Source organism: Zingiber officinale, chromosome 4B (assembly GCF_018446385.1).
Source record: "Zingiber officinale cultivar Zhangliang chromosome 4B, Zo_v1.1, whole genome shotgun sequence".
Taxonomy (NCBI): domain Eukaryota; kingdom Viridiplantae; phylum Streptophyta; class Magnoliopsida; order Zingiberales; family Zingiberaceae; genus Zingiber; species Zingiber officinale.
In genome coordinates this window covers 118,174,243-118,194,469 of record NC_055993.1, presented here as the reverse complement: position 1 = coordinate 118,194,469, position 20,227 = coordinate 118,174,243, and the positions used below count along the sequence as shown (strand labels likewise).

At 38.3% G+C, this 20,227-nt stretch overlaps 4 protein-coding genes across 4 annotated transcripts; 2 read left to right on the top strand and 2 right to left on the bottom strand.

Moving 5' to 3' along the window:
* The first annotated feature begins 2,072 nt into the window (after positions 1-2,072).
* Positions 2,073-11,374, top strand: LOC121976203 (two-component response regulator-like PRR73). The gene is made up of 9 exons (XM_042528279.1): positions 2,073-2,224; positions 2,761-3,148; positions 6,254-6,415; positions 6,489-6,622; positions 6,791-6,949; positions 8,399-8,582; positions 8,660-9,053; positions 9,141-9,948; positions 11,085-11,374. The coding sequence occupies exons 2-9, from the start codon at positions 2,833-2,835 to the stop codon at positions 11,190-11,192; spliced, it is 2,265 nt and encodes a 754-aa protein (XP_042384213.1). The 5' UTR covers positions 2,073-2,224; positions 2,761-2,832; the 3' UTR covers positions 11,193-11,374.
* Positions 11,375-11,654: 280 nt separating this feature from the next.
* Positions 11,655-12,443, bottom strand: LOC121978585. The gene is made up of 3 exons (XM_042530913.1): positions 12,304-12,443; positions 12,007-12,221; positions 11,655-11,931 (listed from the first exon to the last, which is right to left on the bottom strand). Exons 1-3 carry the CDS (start codon positions 12,388-12,390, stop codon positions 11,655-11,657), a joined length of 579 nt encoding a protein of 192 aa, XP_042386847.1. The 5' UTR covers positions 12,391-12,443.
* A 588-nt stretch (positions 12,444-13,031) lies between these two features.
* On the top strand, positions 13,032-19,475 carry LOC121976201 (receptor-like protein kinase THESEUS 1). The gene is made up of 3 exons (XM_042528276.1): positions 13,032-15,678; positions 17,345-18,715; positions 19,082-19,475. The coding sequence occupies exon 1, from the start codon at positions 13,167-13,169 to the stop codon at positions 15,663-15,665; it is 2,499 nt and encodes an 832-aa protein (XP_042384210.1). The 5' UTR covers positions 13,032-13,166; the 3' UTR covers positions 15,666-15,678; positions 17,345-18,715; positions 19,082-19,475.
* On the bottom strand, positions 17,018-18,576 carry LOC121976202. The gene is made up of 2 exons (XM_042528277.1): positions 18,443-18,576; positions 17,018-18,045 (listed from the first exon to the last, which is right to left on the bottom strand). Exons 1-2 carry the CDS (start codon positions 18,518-18,520, stop codon positions 17,278-17,280), a joined length of 846 nt encoding a protein of 281 aa, XP_042384211.1. The 5' UTR covers positions 18,521-18,576; the 3' UTR covers positions 17,018-17,277.
* Positions 19,476-20,227: the final 752 nt, after the last annotated feature.

Sequence of the window (20,227 nt, the reverse complement as noted above, 5' to 3'; positions counted from 1 at the left end):
TTATAGCGGTTATAATTATACAATTAATTAGATATTAATTGGGATTGATTAGAAATAAATTGACTATGTGGTAAACAATTATGATTTACGGTTGATTTATGTTGAATATTTGACTAGTGTTGAACATTGATGAAATATTTATATTACAAGAGGTATGAATTATAATTGTTACATTATGACAAAAGGCGAATACGTTCGTTCGTCCCCAACGCGTCCCGTCAATCTGTCAACACGGAGGAGATAAAGAATTGTAATTATTACAACACAATGTTATTAATGTTAATCAGAATAAAAAAAATTGACTAGTATTGAAATAGCATAAAAAATAGATCAATTTCGAAAAGTAAAAATTGTAAGGATGCAGAATGAGAAATCCTTTAAATAATAAATGAGAAGAAGTTTTCGAAGAGTAAAAATGTAAGGATGTGGAACGGGACATCCTTTTAATAATAAATAAAAAGAAGTGCCTTGTTGGCATTCCACGATTGCCTTTTTAATTTTTACCCTAAAACTTAACTATAAATTTATTTTTTAAATGTTATTTAAATACTTAAATAATAAATAGTAATGTATAGATTGATAATTTATTATTATTTACAATAGGTTAAAAATAAGATAAAACAAATAAGTTGACGAATTAGATAAATGTTTAACCACAACAATATTGTTAATTGAGCTCGTCTCAAACTCGATAAGATTCTTCAGTAAATAAATAAATTTGAACATAGTTTAAGTTTACACTCATAATTTGGCCAAGTAACAGTGGAAAAAGCTACGGATTGTGAGAGGGAGGAACAGATAGACCCCAATTGACACTATCTTATCGCTATCCAAAACGAATTAAGCTAGACACGATCCCCCATCCCATAATTCGTCGGCCGAGCCGAACCCTAAGTAAAAGCCTCCGCTGACCCACTTGATTCTCTCATGCACCAATGAACCTACCCCAATTCCCTGAATGTGATGAGATCCACACAAAATATTCCAAGTACAGCGAAAGCCATTTGGGCTTTTGACCTCCGACACCATCCTTTAGCTGCCTCAAGAATCATAGGCACCAAAGCAAAGCAAGAGCCCATGAGATGAGCAAGAATATTACTCCTATCACCTTCCTTTGCTTTGGCTTTGCTTTCCTCCTCCATGAAATCGAAAATCAAAAACGAGGCGAGCAAGAGCACAAGAGCCTGAGGGGATCAAAAGCCTGGAGGACAAGGTGCCATATGGAAAGGAGAAGCGAGCGAGGCCACACACCAACAAAGAAGAAAGATGCTCAAACTCTCGGCCACAACCCCATAAAGCCTCGTAAAGAAGATATAGATACTCTTGCAAAAGGCAACCCAATAATGCATCAATCTCATGGTCTTGGTTTCCATTCTATTCTTTGTTTTGTTTTCTTCTTCTTTCAAATTCCAAACTACTAGTAGATGTGTAAAATTCAATTAGAAGATTTAGTACATTAAAATTCAGCCTCTACCTCAATCTAATTTTCAATCACAATAACTTTTCTTTTATGCGTTTTACCAAAAACTCATGCCAATACGAGATTTCATTAAAAAAATCGGATCACATTAAGTCTATTGCATGCAATTTTATCAACATTACGAGAAGTTATTTCTCTAGCTCGAACTTTTGATCATAAGATGATACAATAGCAATTGCTACTGAAAACTTTTATTAAATTTAAACACTTAATGAACTAAAATGTAAATAACTATTATTTATGGGCGTTATGGCTTATTTGCCTGCTCCCAGACGCCGTTATCTCGCCGTTATGATTTTTATTCCCCAAGCTGGTCCACTCACTCTCCGGTCGACGATACTGCCGTGGTGCAATGCTGCTTTACCCACAACGAGACAAAGTGAGATTGGACGTCGTTACGGTGATCGCACCGAGCCGAGCAGCAGACCATCCCACGTGGCCCTCAGCAGATCGGGGCGGATTGCTCGCAGGGCGCGTCGGCTCCCGGCTTTTGATTTCGTCCACGTGTCTTAACACGTTCGGCCGTCTTCGATCCGACGTGGACAGGACTCCCGTCGCCATTTTCTCCACGTCAGCCGCGAAGCCGGACCATAATATATCTCCCTTTGACGCCTCCGGGTCGGGAGATCTCTCCATCGCCTTATGCCCTTCTCTCCTTCCCCCTTCTCGGTCCAAGCCCTGCTGAGTCTTCCAAGCTCACAGCCATAGCGAGAGCAGAAGGAAGGAGCCCCTCGATCCACCTGAGTTTAGTGTTCTCAAACCCAATCCTTGCTTGCTTTCTTCTTAGTTCGATTTTCTCCTTTCTAGTTAACAGTTATTTGGATCGTGGGGAATGGGTTCCTCGTCTTGTTTTCGGGGTTCGCCGTTCCGATCGAAGGCGTAAGTACCCCAAATCCGACGCCTTTGTTGTTTTCTACGTGGTGGTTGAGCCCATCGGTTATTATTCTTGAATTCCCACTTTTTTTGTGGTCTTTTTCTTCGTTTCTGGGTCGCATAATCTCATCTTTGGTGGATCTTTGCTCCTTTTCGGGTTTCTGGACGATGAATTGCTACTGGTTATTCTTATCTTGGCTTCATGATCTGCGGAATTGTTACTTTTGACCGCACACTTGAAATAGCCATTTTCCCCATACTCTTTTTTTTTTCGGCTCGCTGGATTTTAAGGTGGTTCAGTATGCTACATGGAGTATTTGGTTTTATACATCGATATGTTTGTGGTTTGTAAGGATTATACTTCATCTTTATAGTCCTGATGACAAAAATGGATATTGTGCTTTCAGAAATTGTGCCATTGTCAACTTCTTTGAATCTGGTTGATCGGAGGTGTCACTCAATTAAGCTCTGGTGGAGTCATGAATAAGGAATCTGCTCAGGATGAGAACAAGGAAGTGGGTGATACCACTGCTGGACAAGTTCAAGGATTCTCAGATGAAGATGAGTCGAAGGTCAATGAAGTGTCAGAAGATTTGAAAAACAACCAGATAAAGGATGCTGCCCAGGCGGCACAACAAGCTGGTGGTTCCAATAAACAACCACTGCCGCCAGCAGGTCCCATCGTACGCTGGGAGAGGTTTCTCCCGGTCAGAACTCTCAAGGTTCTGCTGGTTGAGAATGATGATTGCACCCGTCAAGTTGTCAGCGCATTACTCCGTAACTGCAGTTATGAAGGTAAGATATAGTTTCTTATTATCTCACATCAATGCATCATCTTGTTGTTAATTTTATCCAAATTAATCTTTTCTAAATTGCTGAAATTATTGCGCTAAAAAGGCACTTCATCCTCGGTCTTCAAATTTTGAATATTCCATGTAAGATGGTTTGAATTTATTAGTGGGCCTCATTTTGCTTAATCACTAGTTTCTCCATTTAGCTAGTTAGGTATTCTTGGGCAAATTCCATAGAGGACCCCTCTACATAATTTTAGGCAACTATTGTTGCTTTCTTTATTACAGGTTGCAGATATTTTAGGTGGATGCCATATGTAGTCGCTTCAAACGCTTAGTTTTATTGTTTTAGCCTCTTCAACCAGATCAAGCATGTGGGGAAAAGTCTAGTTCCTGAAAAGGAAAAAAGCCTTGCTTTCTCAGATGGCTTTACTGAACTCATCTTGCAATATTGGCATCTTTTCATTCGTTTGTAACAGGATTTCTATTATTTTACTTAAAATGAAACTAATAATGGCATTCAAGTTTCAGTATCGTTTATCTTATTTTATCATTCTTCTTTAGGGAAAAACATGAGTGGATCTTTTTTCAACATATTATTTTCTCTTTGTAGGCCATAAGATCAACAAAGTACTTGAATGCTTTTCTTATTTCCATGATTGTCTAGTGCAATCTCTTTTGGTTAGCTAAGATGTGAGTTCTGATATCGTGCAAAAACTTGTAACATAATATGGTCATCCCTATCTTGTCGATGGTACAATCCACAAAAGGCTGATGCTTACTCCAGACCTTGTTCATTTGTGCTTCAGTAGATTGACTGTCTGTTATATAATCTAGTTTCTGTCTATAATTTTTATAATATGATTTTTTTCCTCCAACCTATGTTTTAACCTTTCCTTCTTTCTGGTATTATGTATAGTCTATCATACCTAGGTTGGTGTGTCCTTTCCCTCTGAAGATCTTGTAGTTATTGTTTTTTTTTTCTCTTTTTGAGGGATCAAACGTCCTTAAGTGTTCAAGAGGCATTTTTCTATTGTTTTTTGTTGAATATTTTTTATTGTATCGTTTATCATGCAATTCCTTTTTTCTACTTGACCTATGAACCAAGCTTGTGTCTAGCAATTTGGTTTTGAAGTTTGCTCTGGTGCGTATGCAAATGATAGCATTGAATTTGTGGCATCCCTGGAATTATTTTAAATTGAATGACATAGTTGAACCAGATGAAAGCTCTTGGCTTACCTTTAATCCGTGCATCGTAGCTGGCTCACTTGTGTCTATGCTTATTAATGGAAGACTAAGTTGAAGTAGTTGGTAGGGGCTTGTCCTTTTGGTGTGTTGGTAGGTGAATATTAAGTTGGAATTGGTTAATATCATGAAAGTGAATATCATACATGTTAGCCACTTCGAGAAGATTTGATTGATATTATCAAAGTAAATATAATTCATGTTAATCACTTGAGCTCACCCTTTATCCCTTTTAAAGTACAAAAATACAAAAGATTGGAAGATGTGGTTGACCACAGAAGGTAACATACAAAGAGACACACAAGAAGGTAAATAATTGATAAGTTTCTAATTTATTTGATTTTGAGGAATCAAGATGGGGAGAATTAATTCTTCTGATCTTGTGTCTATTAGGAAACTAGATGGTGGTTATGAGCACCATGCCTATGTCTTCGGCCTGACCAACCATTCAACCTTAGAAGAATTGCAAACCAATCCTCCAGCCAGTCAAATTTCGAAGACGTAGGATTAAAAACATAAGGCAGTGGCAATTTTAATGAAGGATTCAAATCGAGGCAGTAATAGGAGTAGCGCTAGTGGATGTAGGCATTTTGGAAAATGTTATAATGTGGTGACGATGACCAGAATGTCGATTGTATTTCATTTTTTTTACTCTTTAGGCTTTTAGAAATGCCAAATCAAAGTGATGGAGGCAGCCAAAGTGGCAGAAGCAGTAGTTTGGGCAGAAATGTGGTGCTGGAGGGTAGGATAATATTAGTGATGATAGCGACAAGGGGGTGATTATAGCAGTATTAGCAACTATGGTGGTCAAGATGATTGTGAAGGCAAGAAATTACAGTTGGTTAATGGTAGTGCAAGGGATGACTATCTAGTACCTACATGGACTTTTGAGTTCATCTGCTTAATTTGTCTTTTTGTTTTTTTCTTGTTCTTTACCGTTACACTAAGGCTCCCCTTCTTTATACAAAAAAAGGCAGTGGATGAAGCTAAGCTCCCGTCATGCGGGGTCCCGGGGAAGGATCCATTTTACACAACCTTATCCTGCTTCTTGCAAGAGGCTGTTTCCAGGATTCGAACCCGTGACCTTTTTTCTTGTTCATTAATGTAATATTAAAAATCATCCATTTCGATGGTAGGTTGAATAGAAGTTTTACTTTGACCAAAGAGACCAGCTGAGCTCCATAGCAATTTATATGTTAGACTCAACAGGGCCTCATTACAAATTGAGAAACTGCATCATAAAGTTTTAATATGGCATAGGTTTTGTCAGTCTACATGTTCATTTATCCACACTGATAGTGTATTACAAACTTCTACTTACAATTATCTGTGGAAATGAAACAACATATTGTATTTTTGGCAAAATCCCTAAAAGCTACAAATATTAAAAATTATCTTTGACATTACAATAGCAATTTTAACAACTAAGTCACATCTAAAATGATACAAGTAGTTTCTACCATAATTCTTGGATACTAATAAATTCTGACTTGTCAGCTGATTCCACAGATATCTCAAGTAACGTAGCTTCTGCTGGTCCACTTTGCTTCACAAACTGAGATGCAAGAAAACCAAGATGGAAGGGCTACTTTTTAGATATTATATTTTTTAAAATTTATTCTAAATAAAAATTGTTATGCAATTAATTTGCCCCCTGGTTTGATCAATAACCTTAGGACCTAGTGTTGGGCCAACTCGTAGATGCCTTCGGATCTGTTAACTATTCTTCTAGGTCATATCCCATTAGATAATTAATAATTGTTAGCTTGCTGAACTTGGCTTTCTTAATTCATGCTACTCTAGTTTCTTACAATTACTTGCATATGAATTTTAACTAGTGATGTGTTTTTCCGTTATTCAACAGTTACTGCTGTTTCTAATGGTCTGCAAGCATGGAAACTACTGGAGGATCTTACTAATCATATTGACCTTATCTTGACTGAGGTAGTCATGCCTGGTTTGACTGGCATTGGTCTCCTAAGCAAGATCATGAGCCATAAAACTTGGAAGAACATTCCTGTGATCAGTGAGTATTCCTCTTTTATTAATCCTCCATTTTGATGTGTGTAAATTGCTTCACTTTAAAAACTTCTGTGCAGTGATGTCATCGAATGATTCAATGGGTACGGTCTTTAAATGTTTATCAAAAGGTGCAGTTGACTTTTTTTTCAAGCCTATAAGGAAGAATGAGCTTAAAAATCTATGGCAGCATGTCTGGAGGAGATGCCACAGTGTAAGTTAATTTTTCATTGAAAGTATGAAATGACATTTTGTAGCATTGTTGAGACTATCTCGATCTTTACTGGTTCAAAGTCTATTGCTTGGTAGACTACTTGTGTTGTAGCTTGTATAGGACGTTTTGTTTTCCTTCTAATTATAAAACCTTGTTTCTTTATCCCAGTCGAGTGGTAGTGGAAGTGAGAGTGGTATCCAAACCCAGAAATCAGTGAAGTCAAAGAACTGTGACAATTCTGGCAATAGCAGTGACAGCAATGATGACGAGAATGGGAGTGTGGGCTTGAATGCAAGAGATGGCAGCGATAATGGTAGTGGTACTCAGGTGAATTTTCATATAAGATCTTTAGCTGTTCTCGACTTTCTCATTATTGGAGGATTAAAACTATGTTTATAATTTATAAAATAGATATTTTATGAATACAATTTGAAGACTAATATTGGATTCTTTTTTCTCTTTCTAAATGTGTTCTTTTCTTACAATCTGTTAGTCTTCAAAAGTTCAAATTGCTCTCTGCATATTATCTGCTTACTAGAAGTCAATCAACCTCTATATTTCAGGAGATTTGTTTTTATATGTATACATCGACCCATTGTAACTATCATTTAGATGTAGAACCGGCCATCCCTTAGAAGTTTTACGAAGTAAATTACTATTTTCAATTTTGTTCCCACTTCTTAAATCAGCAGGTGTTGTATCCATGGCAATTTCAATATAATCTCATAGCTGAACTGGCTGATAACTAGCAGAGTCATCAAGGTCCATGTTAGTTTCCAGTCTCGTAGATTGTGAGTGTGGTTGCTAACCCACTAGAATTGCATCACAAGACTATCTTGAAAGGTACGATACTCAGAATGATGTGGGATAGAACATTCAATTCCAGGGTTATTTGTTGAATCCGGCAATAAAGAGAATTGTCTTTTTAGAACTTCAGCATTAGTTAACTATGTCAAAATTTTTAGAACTCCGGCAATTCCAGGGTAAATTTGTTAGCTGCCCACTGTGCAGCTTGCAGAACATTTAGGCACTGAATTCCCATGATTGTCTTATGGTTCTAGGGAGGCATTTGTAAAGGAAAAAATGCGGTAACTAATCCTCTACCCCTCTGACATGCAAACACAGTATTAGAGGTGGATGTAGAACCTATACAGTGAGAGTGATTATCGTAAATTCGGGGTGGAAATACACCAAAGCAAGACTCTAGAGTAGGAACGAGGAATGGAATATTCTCCCACTTGTCTACATTAGGAGTTAAAAAGTGTGAATATTAGTTCTCATCATTTTCCCATTTCCAGTGATGGAAATTTTCCTTCTTATGATTCTTTTTTTTTTTTGCCTGATATTGTGGGAAGGACTCGGGGGCAGGCTAGATTGGGACTGAAGTAGGTTGATATCCATGCTGTTAGTAATTGGTTAACTAAATTCGACTTGAATATGCCAATGAAAATTCAACACGAATGCAATTCAAAATACGGTAGTTTGTTTGATAAAAAATGTTTAATGCTTTACTATATGGAGTTTACTGAGAATGCTTGACCACACATAATGCCTATGTAGATTCGATATTAGAATACTGAAGTTTAGGAAAAATGAGACTAGAGTTTTCTTCATAAATGTGTTTGGATTTTGCCATATCGTTAACTGGGTACTCCATTTACAAGAAAAGGATGTCTTCAATAATGCCTTTTTGCCACTTTCCTATATCATTTGTCGAATACATGTTTCCTCACGAGTGATGGAAATTGGAAATGACCTTTTTAGTTTGTCATGCAGAGTTCTTGGACAAAACGGGCTGCAGATGTTGACAGCCCCCAGCCTATGTCTAATCCCGATCAGTTTGCTGATCCACCTGATAGTACATGTGCACTGGTGATTCACTCGGCATCCGAAACCTTCTGCAAAGATCAGGTTCCTACACATTTGACGAGAGAGAAACAGAACAAAGGGGAACTTTCTGGTAAGCTAAGATTAAGATATTGATTTACCTATCGTGCATTTCAACATTTTTATTTATACTTCCATTTGGAACTGTAGACGATTGCATGGGAAAAGACTTGGAGATAGGATTACACACAAATTCAGAAATGCAAAGTGAAAATCAACCAGATGAGCAGGATTGTAACAAACTTGCTGAAACAAAGTTCGAAAAATTATCTGAAAAGGAATCTAAGAATGAGGGTTGCTTGGGTACTCTTCGGAACAATGGTTTGGATGAGTCAAGTGCTCAAGCTGCTACTAGATTAGACAATCAAACAATTAGTAGAGTGATTGGCTTCTCCAAAATCTCGGAAGCCCAAGATAGGACCTCAACTGATTTACCCTCTGTTGAGCTGAGTTTAAAGCGGCTGAGATCAATTGGTGAGGGTGCAACTGCCACTCAAGATGACCGCAATGTTCTAAGGCGCTCAGATGTATCTGCCTTTTCAAGGTTCAAAAATGAAAATATTTTTAAATATTATTATTATTCATTGTTAGCTTAAAATATAGTAATGTAACTGCTCCAATACTGTACAAGGTATCACACATCTGCTGCTTCTAATCAAGCTCCTAATGGATGTGGTGGAAGCTGTTCTCCGATCGATAACAGCTCAGAAGCAATTAAGACGGAATCTAATATTATTTCTGGTTCAAATGCGGCTACCCTGAAGCAAGGTTCCAATGGCAGCAGTAACAACAATGACATGGGGTCCACAACCAAGAATGCCATGAAACCAGCAGTGCACAAAGACAAGACATCATCTGCGTCGATAATTAAGTGCACACAGACCTCAGCTTTCCATCCTGTTCAGGTTCGAGCTTCAGGAAACCAGGAACCTGTGCAAGAAAACGGGGAGAATGTAGCTGCAGCATCTGCAACAGGACAACCAAGGGAGAAACAACATCAACTCCCAGCACACCATCACCATCACCACCACTATCATCATCACTACCACCATGTCCACAATATGCTGAACAAGGCAAAGCCATCACAAAATCAGAATGATTTATCACCGAAGAATAGAGCAGGAGTGGAGCCACAATGTGGGTCGTCCAATGTGTTTAACGGCCCATTCGAAGGAAATGGAGCCAACGGTAGCAACAATGGAAGTAATTCTGGTAGTAATCATGGTAGCAATGGGCAAAATGGAAGTAGCAATGCTGTGCAAGCTGGAGGATTGAATATGGAGGGTGATAATGGCATTGCAGAACAGAGTGGCCTGGCGAACGGAAATGGAAGTGGGAGCGGCAGTGGTAGTGTTATAGAACAAAACAGGTTTGCTCAAAGAGAGGCTGCCTTGAAGAAGTTTCGTCTGAAAAGAAAAGAAAGAAACTTTGGGAAGAAGGTACTTACACTTTTTTATTGTTTTGTTTTTTAGATTTTCCAAGTATTCCACAGTCAACAAAGTAATTTAGAGAGTGAAACATATGCACTCGATCACTGATTGGAACACAATTATCTTATGCTAGTCTACTCATCCTGCCTTCCATTTAGTAGAAGCAAAATGAAATAAATACGAATAGAAGAGTAAATGAAATAAGAAGGCTAGGAAAAACAAGTCATGCTAGGTTGAAATGCCGTCTTATCATAAATGGACCTCATTCACTTGCTTTTGCTGAAAAATAGGCATATCTAATATGACAGACATATAGCAGCTTGAAATATGTTGTGACCTAGTGACTCAATAATTGTGTAGGGTAAAAAAAACTTGAAATGTTAAGTATCTGATTTAGTTCATGTGAGCTCTTCTGTTGTAACTGAACCAAATGCAAACAGAAAAGGATTAATAATCTAAAGTCTGTGATAAGTAGTCAGAGCAGCATAAAGTTATCGAACAAATAAAGTACAAGAAAGTTCAAGTGAGTAGGCTGTGTTCAGGATATGACCTCAGTTTACAAGTATATTAGTTAGTATAGGTGAGAGCAATTTGGTATAACTTTAATTAACAATAAAACTGAAAGAAAGTGTATGCACAATGCTCAATAACGACTAATAGATTTTAAAATTAGAAGAATTAGATCCATTAGAATCGAAGGTGGGAAAAAATATTAGTCTTTGTAATAAAAATAATTTAATTGATTTGAATAGCAGTGATATAGTGCATAAAGTTTAATGAAGGGATAAGATTGAAGGAGTTGACTTCATTTAGTTGGTACAAACACAACTTACTAACGATGATAATGATTAGGTGTCTGCAAAAGTGGCTTGTTTTCGGAGTTTACTCGAAGTAGGGTCCATATTTTGTATTAGAAATTGCTTATCTTGTTGCATAATTATTCCTTTTTCTTTTCTTCTTTTCTTCAGATTCTCTTATTTATTTCTCTCCTGCAAGAACATGTGTCTACTTATGTAGCGTCCTACATAAGTACATAACCCATACTGACTGTTTCTGAATCTTAGTAATGCTGCCTACTTGCCATTGCCATCGTAGCTGTTCTTTCATTACTTGTTTTGTCGTTCATAGATACCTTTAATGTTCAGGTTCGCTACCAGAGCAGGAAGAGACTTGCTGAGCAACGACCACGCGTACGTGGCCAATTTGTCCGACAATCCACTCATCAACAAACTGGCCAAGATGCCGATAGATAACCCATCTAATATATGTAGTTGTTAACATGTTGGCATTTGCATTTTCTCGTTTGGGAACAATTAATTGTAAGGATATCTGTGAGAAAACTGGATAAGATACTGTGTTGTACTACTTAGTTCATCAATTTCCTGGATGCTTTTGCTATAAATTACAAGACTACATGCATCTCATTTTCCCTTTAGGATCGTGACCCTTGTTGTCGATGTTTCTAGCAGTGGTTTGCTGTCTCAAAATTTGCAATTTTGCAGTCAATAAGAACAAATTAGAATGAAGGGGGGATTTCATGCGCAACTCGTGTGCATGCCTCCTTATGTAAATTAGAATGGAAGTGAGGCTTTGATGAAGATCGTCTTCATGCTAGTTCTAGATCGATAAATTTGTTTGGCATCGTTTGGTTATTATGATATAGTTTAAGGAGATCGAGTTCATTTTTGAATTCATTTTTGAATGGTTTCCAATCATCAATCGACATTCACATCATCAGTATAAACATGCCCATACTCTCCCTTTCCCCCCTCCTCCCCCCCAAAGTAATCATCTCTCACATTCAAAGTCAGCATCTGGCAAACCACCCACAAGAGGGCGGCATCAAGGGCAAGAAAAGCACTGCCACCAAACATCCCGGTCTTCGCCGTAGGACACTTCGTCGTGAGATCATAGTGAACATTGCGCGATCGATGCAGGCCTTCCGTCACAATAGTCCACACCAAGAATGCAATGGCCCAAGCCGACACAATCCTAATAAAAAACGACCGTTAAGTTCGCATCGCATTCAAATTCCTAACCACCTGAGATCATAATTCAATAACTTACTCCGCGACATAGAAGAAAATGGACAAGGTTTTGTAGCCAAACAAGACGCTAGTTGAAAGTGGCTTCCCTTTGTATGGGAAGAATATGCCAACATGGCCTAATATGACCGAAAGAACGAGGGCAATCGTCGACAAAGACCCGAGTAGTATTGACGGATCACTCGGGAATTTGCATATCACGACGTCCCTCCCTTGAATTGGAGTGCCAAAAGGAGGCTGTAGAAGTGACGATACGATCATCTGAAATGGTAAAAACAAACTAACAAAAAATTCATTGTAATGCAAGAAAAAAAAAAACCTTTTTATTCTCAGCAACAACAGCCAGAAGGAAGGATAAGAACCCCAGCAGGAACACAGAGAGTCCAATCATTTTGCTTTGCTCCATGGCCGTTGCTGTCGGTGAGTTTTTGGATCAAATCCAGCTTCACAGCTGAATCTTTTTTTTTATCAAAAAAAAAAAAAAGAATATAATAATAATATGAATTAAATAGATCTTGATGAAGAACAAAAATTTAATGGAGTGGTGATTAATTTAATACCTGAGAGAGGTCTGGGAATTGATCATCTTGTGTTGTTGGTGAATGAGGTGTATAAATAGGGAGTTTGGGGGGAGATCCAATAAAATGCGTAGAAAATAAGAGAAGATTTAGCGGTGGTGTGAAAGAGGTTAAAAATAGAGTGTGTGCATTGTCGGGTTAGACAGCGAATTAGGATAAAAATAGGATTGTAATAAAAATTAGGGTTATGAATGAATGTTCTTTTTATAAGAGATTGTTTAATTTATTAAATAATTTATTAAATCAAATGAATATATGTTCAATTTATTAATGTGATATTGTGATTGCTCAGGTCACTAATAAAATTTGTGAACTGTATTTATCAATAAATCTTTTATTAAATTTTTGTAAATAGAAACAACGATGTTAGGTAGATGGATAGGTAGATAAATTTTAAAATATAATACATCTTTTGGGTATTTAATAACTGTTTTTTTGATAAATTACCAATTATCGTCAATTAGGGAGTTTATTTCTTAATTATGAATTTCACAGTGACAGTGAGCAGCTCTACTCTACCACCTCCCCGATCGTCGGAAGGATCCAGCGATCCGTCTTCCCCCTTGTTCGCATTTCCTCTCCAATCTCTGATCTCGCCTCAGCCATGTCCGCAATCTGCCTCCTCCTCCTCCTCCTCCACTGCATTGTCTCTTTTCGCCCTATTGAAGCGCTGTTTTCGCCAAAAGATCACATCCTGATCAACTGCGGTGGCAATGAGACCGTCCTTTCGGCCGATGGAAGAGCCTTTCTCCCCGACACTCTGCCGGACGCTTCGTCACCCTTCGTGCTTTCGCCCACTTCTCACGATGTTGTTCGAGTCGACTCATCCGGTGTCTACGGCAGCGCTAGGGTTTTCAGAGAAGCGGCCGAGTACAGATTCCGCATCAGGAAGAAGGGAAGGCACTTCGTGAGGTTGCATTTCTATCCCATCCGAAGTTCCCTTTATGCCATGAAATCCGCTGTTTTTTCAGTTATGGCCAATGAGTATACTCTCATGCGCAACTTTTCTTATTCAAAGTTGGATCTTGGAGAATCTTTTGTGTTAAAGGAGTACATTTTCCGACTAGAGCGTTTATCGATCAAGGTAACTCCTTTGATTGGCTCCATTGCGTTCCTCAATGCCATTGAAATCATTTCACTTCCGGATGATCTGATTCCTCCTGTTGCGTACACTGTTCCTTCCGGGCCTTCCGTTGAGATTCCAAGTCTTGTAGGATTTGAGACTGCGTTTAGGATCAATGTGGGTGGTCCAGCTTTGGATTCGAGTAATGATTCTTTATGGAGAATTTGGGAGAATGATCATCCATTCTTGGTCATTTCAGCCTCAGTGCGGAATGCCTCAACTGATCCCAATTTGATCAGATATCCAGCTGAAGTCCCTTATTATGTGGCACCAAATTCGGTCTATGCCACGGCACATGAAATGGCAGATGCTAGTGTTAGTAACCAGAATTTCAACATCTCTTGGGTCTTTCTCGTCGAATCTGGGTTTCAATATCTAGTGCGATTTCATTTTTGTGATTTTATTACAACAACAGAAAGTCTTCTGTTCAATGTATATATCAACAATCAGTCGGTACTAAGCCCCTTTGATATATCAAACAAAGTCGGGTTATTTAATGCCTATTTTGTGGATTTCATTGCTGATGTCCAAATGAATTCAGATAGGATTTTGGTTCAAATAGGCCCTCCTCATGTTATGGTGAACTTTCCTGCTAATGCAATTCTTAATGGCCTGGAGATCATGAAACTCAGTGGTTTAAACAATGATTTTGATGTTCATATAGAAAATGCTAGTGGTGTTCAGATGGCTAAGAACCAAAAGAATGGTACATTTATCGTTGCAATATGCTCGGTAGGAATGTCGTCTCTACTTGTAATTGCAGCAATAGTCATCTTGTTCTTCGGATATCATAGGTACATAAACGAATCAGATTTGGCTGGGTTCCTTTCACCTGTAGCTCCAACTACCCACTTGGGCAACTCAGAGACAAAGATCTCTACTCTCAGTGACGCTTCATCTGGCGCTTCTCCTGGTATCGGCCAGTTACTGGCCTTTTCAGAGATACGAGAAGCAACCAAGAACTTTGATGAAAGCTTGGTTGTTGGGATCGGTGGATTCGGAAAAGTGTACAAAGGAGTATTTGAAAATGGGCTCATAGTGGCGGTAAAACGGAGCAACCCCAGATCTCAACAAGGATTAACTGAGTTTAGAACAGAGATCAAAATGTTGTCCAAGCTTCAGCATCACCACCTGGTATCTTTCATAGGCTATTGCCATGAAGCTAATGAGATGGTGCTTATTTATGAGTTTATGGGCGGAGGCCCTCTACGGAAGCACTTATATGGGTCTGACCTTCCACCCTTGTCATGGAAACAAAGGCTTCAAATATGCATTGGAGCTGCTAAAGGCTTGCATTACCTTCATACAGGAGCTTCTGAGACTATAATCCACAGAGATGTTAAGACGACCAACATTCTCCTTGATGATAATTTGATTGCTAAGGTAGCTGATTTTGGTTTGTCTAAGATGGGTCCTACAGTAGACCAGACTCATGTGAGTACAGCAGTGAAGGGAAGTTTTGGCTATCTTGACCCGGAGTATTTTAGGAGGCAGCAACTCACAGAAAAGTCGGATGTGTATTCTTTTGGAGTGGTTCTCCTAGAGGTGTTGTGTGCAAGGCCGGCAATCAACCCAGCACTGCCCAGAGATCAAGTTAACCTAGTTGAGTGGGTGATGAATTGGCAAAAGCAAGGTCAGCTCGAGCAGATAATTGATCCTTATCTTGCAGGGACTGTTAGCCTTTATTCTCTTGCAAAATTTGGTGCAACAGCTGAGAAGTGTTTAGCAGAATATAGTATGGACAGACCATCTATGGGAGACGTGTTATGGAATTTGGAATATGCTCTTCAGCTGCAGGAAACATTTTCGAGTGTAGTCGGTGATGGAGGTAGTACAAACTGTATGCTGGGCCTCCCAGAATGGATTTCACAAGTGGAGAACATCGAAAATGAGCATGATATGATCAGTGTCTCCAGTGATGTTACAGATGTGGCAACAAGTAGAGTGTTCTCGCAGCTAATGAATCCAAAAGGAAGGTAGCTGATTTGATATGGTAAGGTCAATTTATGTACATATTCTACTAATGTAAATTCTAATGTTGCTACTTTTATACCACAATAAAGCTTTCACTTTTTGAAAACAAAACAATCCAAATTTTTATTTTATTACATAATATATAATTCCGCTAAAACTTCATTGTTTTTGTTAGTAGAACCACATGCACTTACTCAGCTGTACTTTATAGCATCGTATGCAGATTTGATATTGTACTCATTTTATGGAAGTGCATGCTGCATTTAGCGTTCTCCTGAGATTAATGTGCACCAGAAAAATTGTCTTTTTGGTAATTTCAAAGTCGAATTTGGTGCATATTAATCAGGCTTTATCCAACTAAAGTTCAAGAAGAATAATTTGGACTGAAGTAATCAAGAATCACACCAGGCTTTGGTTGGGATGGAGGATTTGTCTGATTCCTTTCTGCATCCCCTGTATGCACTTACATAACTCAGCGTCTGAAAGAACGAAGAAAAGGCAAAAAGCATTTCATAAAGTGTGTAAAAGAGAAGTTAGAACAGTGCACTCGTGACTCACTTTGTATCTTCTTATTTCCTTAAAAGTTTTTTGGTCTGCCAATTAATAACTACAATTTTTCAACGGATTATGTATAATTATCCAGAGATAATATTTTTATGTTTTGGTCAATTTATTTGATAATTCTGTTCCTTCTCAGCATGAGTTTGCAATTAGGGTGAATTCTTACAAGTCAGATCTTACAAATTAAGTGCAAGGGTTATAATTTTTCTTGAGAAACCTTTAATTTCCTTTGCAGCCTGGCTTAATGTACTGCATATTTCATTGCAAGGCATCCTATCATGTCAACAGAAATAGGCACAGAAAAAATAAATAGGTGCCGGTTGCAGTTTTAGAAAAGTAAATACAGTTGTGGGGTGGTGAGTTTACTAGCTAATAAGAACATATAAGGATGTTAAATATATTGCAGGAGCAAAGTGTGAGAACATAGACAAGGACTTGTTACAGGAACCACCAAACAACAAGAATCTCAAATAAAGCAAAAACAGTACAAAGCTGATACATTTCAGTATTGCACAAAAGCTCTAAAGAATTGAAAAGGCTTAAGAAAAGAAATTAAGTAGATTTTATTATAAAATCAAAAGCCTTCTGAATTGAGGAACACTTTTAGTGAAGAAACAAGGATTGAGGACCTTCACATTGAGAGCCATAGGAAATATGGGTGATAATGCTTAATAAGTTGGAAGAGATCAAATTTAGAACTAAAACAACATAGGAGTGTTTTGATTTATGCAATAAAAGAGTTGAATCTCTGGATCCCACCATTGAATGATGGATCAAGTTAGCAAGCTCTTAGACTGTATGATGTCCTAATAAAGATTTTGCTTTTAGATTTTTCTGCTGGTAGTACAATGAAATATTACACAACCTTCTAAAAATATATAATGCTTAACTAGGTTTATTTTGAGTAAGTTAAACTAAGCATTCTTCGCAAAAAAATATTTCTAAGCAATGAGAAACAAACTCCTGCAACTTAGATATAGACATGTAAAATATAACTAAATCTGATTGGTCCTGCCAAAGGGTTCGTCGGTAATTAGCAAAGAAGGTATCTTTCTCATCATGCACCCCCTGTGCATTGAGTCTTCTGCCTTTTCAAGCTCATGTTGTCGTAACTTCTCATGCAGGTCAAATTCACTGATCTCTTCGGCAAATCAGGGGAGTGTATATGTAATTCTCTCTTAGATTTCTCACTATCAAGTAGATTTGTAGAGCAGTGAGCCAAATCATTTGAACTCGTTGCAACTTTTTGGCTGAGAGATGAAGCTTTGTGAGCATTGATAGAGACTGGAGGGACTTGAAACTGCTGCAGAGGTGGAGGATTGCGCCACTGAGGGAGTGGCCCTGCCAAGAGAAGAGTCTGCAGCAGAGGACCAGCTTCCAACACAGCTTGCAGCAACTTACCCTTCTGAGGCAGTGGCCTCATTGCAAGTTCATCCATGACCACCGAAGCCATATCTTGGCCACGATCTTGACCCTGTGTCTTCATACTCAAAAGTTCTGGAGAAGCAGCAACATTGAACAAAGAATGTGCAGGAGATCCACCGTAAGAATGATTCTTGGGGGTGCCAGAGAGACTATCCGATTCAGTGATATTTGAACTGCCTCTTCTCTGCCTCACCTGTGGGCTCTCTGGCTGTGTCATATTCGTGAGCAAAAGCTGCAGCTGTTCTCTGGCCTCGTCTCTCTGCTGAGTGATCACTTGAAGAAGCTGCAACAACTGGCTAATGTTCTCCTCGTTCTTTCTCATGTCTTCCTTGGCATTAGCACGCAGTGATTCCAGTTCCAAGGTTGCGCACAGAAGCTTGTGCTTTAATTCCTCTACGCTCTGCTTAATCAAAGAAAAAACAGGTCAAGTCAGAGCAAGCATAGATTTTGATCTATTACAAGATACATCAACGACTTCATGGACCAGGGGAGAAAGTAAACTAAAGACAATCAAATTATGGAAACAGAATGATTGGTTGCAGAGAATCTTTGCTGCACATAAAGGCCACGGTGCAATGATGAGAGTTGGTGGAAGAGATAATAAAATATCTATGGTTAAACACCAAGAGCACGCACTATTTGGATCATTACTTCAGTGACCAAATTCTACAGAAATCACAGAGCCAAAGTGAACAAGAAACATAAATAAGGAATTCATAAATCTAGAATGGCAGATCAAGTCAGCAGTTGGCCGGTGGTGAAACTCTGCAAGAGAAGACAAGAAATAGAGAGAGCACCTCATGTAAACCCCAAACAGGAGTGAAGCCAGAGTTCACGGCGTCTTCAAGAGACCACGCACCTACACCCATCCCCATGAAATCTTCTCCTGCTGCTGCTAGTTTTATGGGCCCTTTGTGGCTTGAAGATCTTGTGCATGCCACCAAATAGGAGGATTTTTGTTGAAGTCTGGCTGTAATTATAGACGGAAAGATAAAAGTGGGGCTGACAAAATTGAATTTTGAAATGGGAGGAAAGAAAAATGGAATGTGGAATTGTGTCAGTAATGGAAGGTAGGCTTGCAATGACCTTATATATATAGAAAATGAACTAAGGATTCAGGATTCCTCTCCGTTCTTCAAGGCTCCCCCATGATTATGACTTTCTCTCTCCCTCTCCCTCCATCTCTCTGTATTTATTTTTAGTAGGAACTAATCAAATTCTGCATTTTGTCTTAAAATTCCATATCTAGTCTTTATAGTGTTAATGTAACCTAATAAAGTTGTCAAACATAATGACTTGTTTCCTTGATCGCACTATCTCTAACCTAGGACAACAGTCAACAGTGCATGATTCAGCACTGATTAAGATATTAAGTTTTGTATATCTGAGTTATTAGAGATGGTTTATTAGCATATTAAGACATGATTTTTGTGCAGGAGTAATGGTGGATACATGTCTTTTTCATGGAATAAGTTGAGTAAAGACCAGGGTTTTGCTTACAACTTATTGACTCGGTAATCATCGAGACTTCCATTGCAGATGCTCTCTTATTGTGGAAGTCTTGAACATATGGTTTTTCTCAAGTATGCACATAGTACATGTATGAAGGGAACTAACTCTATGAACTCAGTGCACCATTTGAAGGTACGTTGTTATCTATCTGTCTATCTATCTTTGCGATATCTACAGTTAGTTCATTGTTCTCGTGCTGAAAGCTACTATGTCGCTGTTTATTTGTCTTTTGGCATGACTCTTGGAATATAAAGTACTCATTATGAATTAAAATGGATCATGCAAATTTTGTTTTCCATTAAAGAGGATCTTGTTCAGTGGATCTTTTGCCATGCATCTCTAATTTGTAAGAGAATGATAGTGTGACAGTAATCTTGCATATGATTTGACTTTTGCCTTAGGTTCTTGACCAAAATTGTGTTTTGACTTTTTGATCACAATGGAAACAATGCTCTTTTAGTCATCCTCTTTAATTTTTTTTTTATACAATTGAAGATTGTACAAAATGTACATTTTCTTCAAGAGCCTAACAATTTTGTTTGTTGGCAAAAACATGCATGTAATTGCTAGCATTGGGTTCAAGGGAAGTCCCTATCAATGTGACCTCTTCTTGTTCTTGTATATGACTTGCTAGCCAACCACATTAATGTTGGTGTTTTGAAAACTATTTCTAGCTACTTCATCCAAAAAAATTCCAAAAATTGTCGGTCGTCATAACCTAGTTCGTCTCTCAATCTTTTTAGTAGGTTTCAATTCTCCTCCTAGCTCCTTCTTCTATGACTTCAAACTGTAGATCATGGTTAGGTGTTTGAGATAAGCTCAACTTAGTTGCAACCTCAATGAAGGTTCTATATCATTTGACCTTTATGATTTTGCCCTCCTCTTCCTTCCAAGTAAAAGGGTGTTCAACTAGTTGATCGAATACAAACAGATTAAAGTGCCTTGCTACATAAAGCATCTTTAACTTCTTTTTGTTCTTCTGTCGAATCAGTAGATTCAATCAAAATTTCAATGGCAAAGCATGTTTATAGTACAAGCTAGAGGGCCCCGAAGCTACACTACGCGCATGT

What these genes read in the sequence shown, in the direction of transcription:
- LOC121978585 (XM_042530913.1), bottom strand. Translation starts at nt 12,390, where the DNA reads ATGGAGCAAAGCAAAATGATTGGACTCTCTGTGTTCCTGCTGGGGTTC. An exon ending in TTGTTGCTGAGAATAAAAAG is followed by an intron (nt 12,222 to 12,303) that starts GTTTTTTTTTTT and finishes TCACTTCTACAG; the next exon opens with CCTCCTTTTGGCACTCCAAT. An exon ending in ATTTTCTTCTATGTCGCGGA is followed by an intron (nt 11,932 to 12,006) that starts GTAAGTTATTGA and finishes GTTTTTTATTAG; the next exon opens with GATTGTGTCGGCTTGGGCCA.
- LOC121976202 (XM_042528277.1), bottom strand. Translation starts at nt 18,520, where the DNA reads ATGGGGATGGGTGTAGGTGCGTGGTCTCTTGAAGACGCCGTGAACTCT. An exon ending in CTGTTTGGGGTTTACATGAG is followed by an intron (nt 18,046 to 18,442) that starts GTGCTCTCTCTA and finishes TTGATTAAGCAG; the next exon opens with AGCGTAGAGGAATTAAAGCA.
- LOC121976201 (XM_042528276.1), top strand. Translation starts at nt 13,167, where the DNA reads ATGTCCGCAATCTGCCTCCTCCTCCTCCTCCTCCACTGCATTGTCTCT.
- LOC121976203 (XM_042528279.1), top strand. Translation starts at nt 2,833, where the DNA reads ATGAATAAGGAATCTGCTCAGGATGAGAACAAGGAAGTGGGTGATACC. An exon ending in GAAGAACATTCCTGTGATCA is followed by an intron (nt 6,416 to 6,488) that starts GTGAGTATTCCT and finishes ACTTCTGTGCAG; the next exon opens with TGATGTCATCGAATGATTCA. An exon ending in AAAGAAACTTTGGGAAGAAG is followed by an intron (nt 9,949 to 11,084) that starts GTACTTACACTT and finishes TTTAATGTTCAG; the next exon opens with GTTCGCTACCAGAGCAGGAA.